The sequence below is a fragment of the Sphaeroforma arctica genome (assembly GCF_001186125.1).
Source record: "Sphaeroforma arctica JP610 unplaced genomic scaffold supercont1.58, whole genome shotgun sequence".
In the NCBI taxonomy this organism is placed as follows: domain Eukaryota; class Ichthyosporea; order Ichthyophonida; genus Sphaeroforma; species Sphaeroforma arctica.
The window spans coordinates 96,472-106,068 of NW_014040500.1; the positions used below are offsets into that span (position 1 = coordinate 96,472).

General features: G+C 39.3%; 1 protein-coding gene across 1 annotated transcript; it reads right to left on the bottom strand.

Moving 5' to 3' along the window:
* Nucleotides 1-296: 296 nt before the first annotated feature.
* Nucleotides 297-9,179, bottom strand: SARC_01477 (hypothetical protein; the record flags this gene model as incomplete). The annotated part of the gene is made up of 11 exons (XM_014304809.1): nt 9,113-9,179; nt 8,121-8,165; nt 7,181-7,309; nt 6,251-6,396; nt 4,737-4,842; nt 4,244-4,414; nt 3,242-3,460; nt 2,471-2,598; nt 1,738-2,029; nt 419-652; nt 297-344 (listed from the first exon to the last, which is right to left on the bottom strand). Exons 3-11 carry the CDS (start codon nt 7,271-7,273, stop codon nt 297-299), a joined length of 1,437 nt encoding a protein of 478 aa, XP_014160284.1. The 5' UTR covers nt 7,274-7,309; nt 8,121-8,165; nt 9,113-9,179.
* Nucleotides 9,180-9,597: the final 418 nt, after the last annotated feature.

Here is a 9,597-nt window from a genome sequence, read left to right on the forward strand (position 1 = left end):
TATATATATAATATAATACTATACTAATATATATATATATATATATATATATATATATATATATATATATATATATATATATATATATATATATGTATATACATATATATACAAATATAAATATATATACATATAATACAACTACATATACTTATCCATATGCGTGTGTATAAAAATTTAAAAAAATTTAATAAAAATTAATATATATATATATATATACATGCCTACAACCTCTGGACGCCTAGACAAAAGCCACTGTACTACTACACACAGGCACATATATCACTGCATTCACTCTAAGCAATCACACGGAACACCCACACACCTACAGTAACATCACCGTACTACTACACACAGGCACATACATCACTACGCAACCATATGCCCTAACCCAAAAACCCAAAAACCCAACACATACTTGGTGTGACGACTGCGCCCCCTCAAAAAAGTCTGACTGGATCAGCATCTTGATATTCTCAGAGTACTTGTCCACCCCAATGACATGGTGAATCACTTGCAGCAAGCTCAGCCTGCTAGAGGCCGAGTTCTCCGCACCCGCATCGGTCCACTGTAGACAAATACCCAGGAGCAGTGACGCTAGCCCGGGGATCAGTACAGACGTCCCGTTGGCACTACCGGCACGCGGTACTTCCTATAGGTAGGTGGTTGGTGGGTAGTCGGTTAATAGGTAGCGTAACCAAGCAACGGTATGGGGTATTTAAGTTCTATTAATAGACACAGACAACTGTGAGCGAGTGATATGTACATCACCAACACGCGGTACTTCCTATAGGTGGGTGGTTGGTGAGTAGTCGGTTAGTAGGTAGCGTAACCAAGCAACGGTATGGGGTATTTAAGTTCTATTAATAGACACAGACAACTGAGAGCGAGTGAAATGTACATCACCAGCACGCGGTACTTTCTATAGGTAGGTGGTTGGTGAGTAGTCGGTTAATAGGTATCGTAACCAAGCAACGGTATGTGATAGTTGTTCTGTATGTAGACATAGGCAACAAAGGTGTGATAAATACACCACCACCACCACTGTCTGGTGAAATGTCCCAATAGACGAGCGACGAGCAACACACACACAACAACGGGTGGCATCCGATACTGGAGATGACTGGTTTCAACGTGACCAATGATAATGTGAGACAACCAACGAGGAATAGATCCCGAACTATTTTGCACTATCACGCAAACATGTGAGCGATGCTTAATCTATTTATATTATAAACGACAATGACTATCACAGATCATAAACGACAGTGACTATCATAGAAAATAAACGACAATGTCTATCATAGATAATAAACGACAGTGACTATCATAGATAATAAACGACAATGACTATCATAGATAATGAATGCTGCCCACACACTCACGTGTCAGTATGTAACGGGATTAGTTAGATACGCTTGATTGGCCAGATATGCGGCAAAAAGGATTCTCGCACCAGAGGCAACGAAGAGCAATACATATCCAGAAAATGATACACATCAACGCACACACACACACACACACACACACATTATATATAGATATATATATAGATATATATATATATATATATATATATAGATATATATAGATATATACATATACATACATCCATAAATACATACATACATACATACATACATAATTACATACATACATACATATATACATACATAATTACATACATACATACATTTATATACATGGCCAAACAAACAAACATAGGGGCATACCCACCTGACAGTGCGCGATCAAATTCGTGAGATTCTCCTGATTGGACAGATACGCGGCAATATTCGTGGGACTCTCACTCAGGAAAGAGCACAGGAAGATATACTCAGACACAGACACGCGCGTCTTCTGCATCCCATTACAATGGAAAGCTCTCAGACAAAGCTCCAGCAGAGGGATTGTATTCGCTTGTGTGGAAGGTTCGGTACCTCCGCCCAGTTTAACTCGCGTATTTAGGGCCATTTGTTTGGCCTGGGAATTGCCCCGGATTGTTGACGAGAGGGCCAGGCAAGCGCACCTGATTGAGCGGAGAAAAGAGTGTTCGTCAAATTGATATACATGGCTACATATACAGGTACCTTTGCAAAATATGCAAGATAAAGGTTTGAAAAAGGTATGCAACATTAAGAATACATGGATAAACACGACCATATTATATACATACATACTTCCATACTTCCATATATACATAATATATAATACACGCACATTATATATACATACTATATATTTACACACACACACACACACACACATATATATATATCTATATATATACATATACATATATACATACATACATATCTATATATACATATATACATATATATATATATACATTTACATATATATATATATATACATATACATATACATATACATATACATATACATATACATATACATATGCATATACATATACATATACATATACATATACATACATATAAATCCATACCAATGGGAGATGCCGTCTGTTGTGTCGGCGAGTGCGCTCAAAATTTGCGCACCGGCCGCAAGGGGTGTATCGGTTGCTTGTGATAAGTTTGCATTGGGCGGTTGCTTCAAAGTTCCGGTCAGAAACATCTGTATGACGTGATTTTCAATTTATCAGTATACATATCATTATATGTATATGCGTATATATTTAGTACAATCAATTTAGATGTTATAAAATGTATGCGTGCATATAGTATATACCATCCGTAAATATACTCAAGACGTATATGTGGATATAACGCGCACACCCACACCTGTGGCCGGGAGATGGGGTAGCGAATACATACACAAAAATACACCAACAAATAGTTCTAAACATACGCAAATACACATATTTACACATACTTGTGTATGTGTCGATGTCTACACATACACGTCCATATCTATGATTCACACCCGTGTATAAACCCACAATACTGTATACACACATTTGCTATATCTGCCCGCCGGGATGGATGAATGGGAACTCTCCTAGACACATACAACAGATACAAACAAAAATGCAAGGACAAACCGACTTCACAAATCACAAGCATATATACTTATACATATGCATCTGTATACATGACAAGCATATATGCCTAAACATATACAAATATATAAACACCAAGCATATATACCCATACGTATAAATATATACACATAACAAGCATATATACCCGTACATATACATATATACACATAAGCATAAGTACCCATACATACACACGCCCCCGCATATCGGTCATACCTGTCCGTCAGAGTTATTGAACAGAAAGCTCTCCAGACAGTACAGTGAGGCACACCGGTAGTCAAAGGGATTGCGGAAAGCCAACAACTCTACGACGAGAGTCACTAGAGCAGGCCTAGGCCGAGCACCACATTTTGCGGTGGTACCGCTGAACAGTTGCTGTGCAGGAGCGCAGCCACGCATTGCCTCTCCTACAGCACAACGTACTTGTACTTGTACCTGTGCGGGTGTGTAGTAAGGGGTTGGTGAAGTGAAAGCGTCCTTGTCTTCGTGTTGGAATGAACAAGTCAGAGTGATATTATACGGATATGAATGCGACACGTTCCTTATTTGAATACATGTATAATATATATATATATATATATACATGCATATACATATACACATACATACATACATACATACATATATATATATATATATATATATATATGGCCTCTTCAACAGTCAAGCGTGTATGTACTTAAACTTGGGTAGTAATCGTGATACGGTGCTGTGCACATATAACAAAACCATATTATAAGAAAGCGACAATGCAGTCCAAGACTTTGTTCGTATCCACCGCAGAAGTACGAAAGACGGAGTTCGGTTTCGCACTGTCACTGCTGTGCTTATGGAGCCCCAAGCATCCTTTTCCAGTAGCGCGGGAGAATTGTATTTGCATATAGGTGCATGATTGTACTCGGCTTTAGGGTTCGCGATATACCTACTTGCGACTATAGACAGTCATTGGTACACATTTACATGATTTCACACAGTCACCTGCACCTCTATGTACGTGTGCGTGATGGCATCTAGCCCTCCATGAGTATGAGTGTGTAGGTGACTTGTCTCGGTAGTGTTCTGCTTGAACACAGTCCCACGGCTGCAGCGTTACGCAGGTACATTCATCCTTTCATACTTAAACATTACACACGTGTACAGACACATATATAAACTCCCACACACGTGTATAGACACATATATAAACTCCCACACACAGGTATATACAAATAGACATACGCGTGGTGGCAGCTTGCCCTCCATGAGCGTGAGTGTGTATAGAGTCTCGGTGGTGTTCTGCTTGAGCATCGCCTTCTGATTGGTGGGTGCGTTGGGGTTGTTAGGCGTCACCAGAATGCGCACCAGTTCGATCATCATGAGCATGTTGGTGATCTTCTGCTCCTCCCAGTCCTGTTAAAAAAGGTGCAGATATGCACCGTTCGCAATAGGAACGTGGACTGGGTCAGAGGAAGGCTTAGGACGGAAAACCAATGGAAGTACTGGCATACGGATACTGCATGCTAGAGCCTCCTTCCTTCCCTATTTCCAGAGTCATGAGTATGTACTTGAATGTGTATCCTAAACCGCAGTGTGTAGCTGGAGATGTCATCCATCTCTATACCACATGGAGTGAGCTAGGGTCCTTGTATGTCGCGAAAGTGAGGCTTCGGTTGACAACCACTAAACCCTAAAACCCTATCCACAAAACTACGCTTTCCATTCACCGACATACGTTTTCAGCTTTGGGGGCCTCGTTCTCCATCCCAGGGATCGCCAACCCTGGCGGAGCACCCTGGAGCGCCAAAAACGGATTCAATCGCACCAGATTACCCGTTTCCCTATTTAGACAACGCATAAGCACAGATGCATATACATATAACAGTATGAAGGTGAATATATTTAGTGTTTGTTAGTGAAAAAGTAGATATACATAAGGGAGATACACCGGAGACGGCGATGGTATGACGGTCCGAGATTAGAAATATAGTGTATTACTCGAGAGTATTGTATACGCATACGGACACTAGCGATGCTTGTATGACTCAGAGTTGGCCACTCAGCTGCAGAAGCCCTACGTTTGAATTGAATAGTACGTTTGCACTGTATGTACACGCACACGCTGGGGCCGATCAGGCGTTGATATGTAGACAGACGGTACATTTTACATTCGGTAACTTTCACGAGCTAATGAATGTCGGCCGAAGATAGGTTTCCTCATGCCATTTGTATGTAGATACTTAAATTAAGGCACACTTCTAATAGAATTCGCTGTAAATCTCAATTTTTATTTCGTTTTTGGATGCGAATCGAACAGGTCGTAGAGCGCACACGCACAAATTGTATAATTTGGTTCAAAACGGTCCTGAAATAAATTGATCCCGCAGGCACTGCTCCAGACAAAAGCGGTGGGATGGTTGCAAGTACTTCGCTAGTTATAATAGTAAAAACTCGATATTTGTGCTTCAATATATATTATATATATATATATATATATATATATATATATACATATACATACATACATACATACATATATACATACATACATACATACATACATACATACATATATATGTATATATATATGTGTGTGTGTGTACATATACATATACATACCTACATACATGCATACATATATACATACATACACACATGCATATATACATACATACATACATACATACATACATACATACATTCAAACACACATATATATTAATTATTAAAACTAGAATTATGAAGTATAAAAACGCGGTTGAGATGTGGCAGGTGCAGTCTATATAGAACTTACTCAATATCCGATTGAAAGGACATATACACATATATATATATAGACACAGTTACCAGTATGTTTAATCCTGGTACCCATACCAGTCAGTCTGACGAGAAGAAGTGTGTGGCGTTTGGTGAGATCTGTACGTGTGCATCACGCAAGGACTAACGCTAAGCAGCACTAGTGCCTACGAACCATTCACGTCCTACAATCGATGCGAACTGTCAACAAAGCTACGCAGATTGAAAGATATATACATATATGTATATATGTATATATATATATATATATATATATATATATATATATATAAATATATATAATACTTATATTTATAGTTGTGTGTGTATGTGTGTATGTGTGCGTGTGTGCGTGTGTGTGTGTTCGTGTGTGTGTGTGTACATATACACACATATATACAAATATATGTAAATACACAAATCGACACCTTCCCATCTACCATGAGCCCTCACCTGAAGTAGTTCTGGTTGCTGATGTTCTTCCTGAGCAGATTGTGAATAAGATGGAGGCAGTCTTGTACAACAATACCTCCTTCGCTATTACCCTCATCTCGCACGATATCCAGCAGTCTATCGAACGCGTTCTCGAAGACAACAATCTGCGTAAATTATTGGGAATATGTACATAAATATATAAATACGTAAATATATATATATATATATAGATATATAGATATAGATATATATACACGCAAAAACACACACACACACATACATATATATATATATATAATACGTCAATAACTGAAAAGTATGAGTACATGCATGCATAATAGCTCGTATATGCCTACTTTTAAGTTCAGGCTCAGGAAAACGCGTTATTTAAAAGCAGATATCCCTTTTGCCTTCCTTTTACTTTAAATGCACATGAAAACACATGTGAACCATAGGCCTACCGATCCCTAATACGTTCGTTCGTTCAGATGTACCGACTTGCGCAAACGCCACGCGCACCTGTCCTACACAGCCACATCCAAAAGTGTGGGTGTGCCGCACTCCGCCACGCGTTGTCGTATCGTAACCATACACCTCTCTAATAACATACACCCACTACCACCCAAAACCAGTTAGTCATTTACGACTAGACAAAGGGCCGTTGGGGAGACAGCTACGTCTCTGTGAATCTAAGGCTGATGTAATAGAACCACTGAGACACGGACGGACGTTGCATATGGCACAGAAGTTCTCGTACACTACCGGTATACGTTGGTACGCGGGGTTGATCAGATTCTAGATTTGGTGTGCAAGTGCTATCTGCCTACCCAGGACCTCGGTGGTGTACTCCCAATAACCGCGTTTAGAAGCATATAGATATATAGCACATACATATGTAGGTATATGGCTCATACCCACTGCCCATGTATAGCACATCTACATACACACCTTTTGGACATTGGGATTGGATGTTGTGAGTTGTATTAGGAGCAGCAGTGCTTCGTTGCGTAGTATTTCGCGTGATTCTGTCAGCAGATCCATCAGCCGCGACACTCCGCGAGGGTCCGCTAGGACACACTGGGAGTTCCAGGGTTCCAGGGTTTCAGGGTTTTAGGATTTCAGGGTTTCAGGGATTTAGGGTATTAAGGTTTTAAAGGTTCGGGGTAGTAATGTGTAGCGTATCTATGGTTCAGGGGTTTAGGGAGGAAATATCTACCATTTTAGGGCTATAGGTTAGAGGACTTCTGGAGACAGGGTTTTAGGTTTAGGGTTTGGGAGTTCTAGTGTACACCGTGGATAACCAGGGGGAGATGATGGTGTGCGGTAAATCCACATACATGACAGAATACGCGGCCGATTACCGGGTGGAGTGCGGAATAAGCAATTGATTATTTCCACATACATGACGGAATACGCTACCCATCACAGGTAAACGGGTGGCAATGAGAAGAGCATCATAATAAAGACGTCTAGACTGCGCGAAAGAGCCAGAACGAAGGGAAAGAAGCCTGCTAATGGTAGACGGGTGGTAAGGACTGCTAAAGTAAGATGGCGCTGTGAGCGATATAAAAGAAACTAACAAGCCACGTTGATAAGTACGGGTAGACGAACAGAACAACCAATCAGGATGATATTGAAGGATATGATCATAGAAATATAGACAATCAGGGCGATATCAAAGGATAAAATGACAAAAATATAGACAGTCAGGGTGATTCTGAAGGATATGATCACAGAAATATAGATAATCAGGGCGATATTATAGAATATGATCACAGAAATATAGACAATCGGGAGATATTGAAGGATATGATCACAAAATTACGCAACTCTATGGCCAACTGCAGACAAGAAAAGGGTTTAAGAAATACAAAGGAATAGCGCATACCTCTTGCAATTTATCGGGGCAGTTCGTTAACAGCAGGAGAAGCACCTGCGAGAATCGGATTCGAATTCGAAACAATTAATTTGGGTTAGATTTGAACTAATTTGATTTGAATTCCAAACGATTGATTTGATTCGTATGTTAAATAAATAACTTCAATATATATTAATTCCAAACAACTAATTTGGCATGTATTCGAAACAATTAGTTTGAGTTTAATTTGAAACAAATAATCTGATTCGAGTTTCAAACTCCCAATATGAATATATTTTAATTTAAAACAATTAATTTAAATTTATGTGGACTAATTTAACTAATGACAAGTGAATACACTAAGATTTCTAATGTCCCATTAGAAGTAGAAGGATCTACGAGATCTCGCGGCTCGAAAACGGGAATTAAAATTAGGAATAGAACGCACATACATGAGCAAAATCAAGCCGAGATGTCGAGCGTGATTCTTTGAAGCTAAGATTACTGGCAGGTCAAGTGCAAGACATATTGGTACACGACGATGCCGTGCATAGTTATATACCAATACATGTACATGCTTAACAGGCAAGTATAGGGAAAAGGCCATTTTGGTTAGGGTTTATTCTTAGATATGGGCATGCGATATATATATATATATATATATATATATACATATATTATAATACATGCTCAAGTAGAGTGTATAACCGCGCTCGACGATCAATTGTAGTTCGTAGTAGAATGAGCCTTTGCCGTTGCCCTGCACTCAGTTAAAAGCTCTATATAAACCACAGCCACACATATCCCATGCCCACCCTCAAACGCTTCGAGTACTGGAGATCCCCATACCGATCCGAACGCCAAGCTATATGTGCTTTGATAAATACCAGGTACATATACGCATACGTGCATACACATATACATGAGTGCACACAAATCTGACAAACAAGTGCACATAAAGACATTAAGGATAGGCTACGGATATCGTTGATGAGATACACATCCATTGGCCTAGAACACACCTGTACACATTGGAACCGGACGTAGAAGTCGTACTCCTCCAGCAACGACAACAGACAAGACACGTATCTGTGGAATAGAAGAGGTTATCCTTGGAGTCAGCTGTATGGTGTAGCACGCTATGTGGTTGGCGGAGTGCTTAAATGTTTGTATATTGGTATGTTGCAGTATGTGTTAGGATATGTACTGATACAGAACTAATCCTTCTTAGCAAATCTTGACATGACGTACACGGATATTGAAAAGTAGAGCTGATATGTGTCAGGTGTGCCTGTGTATGTAAAGGAATATCCGCATATTTCCAAAAAAACGTATACAAACATTATAGGTCAATACACATGTAAACATGTTAATGTATATACATGTAACGATAAAGAAAGTACTGTGTATGATGAAAGTGAATATGTATACGTATCTACATTTTACTTCACACACATACAAGTGTGATAATAATAATGATAGTGATATATACATACATACATATATA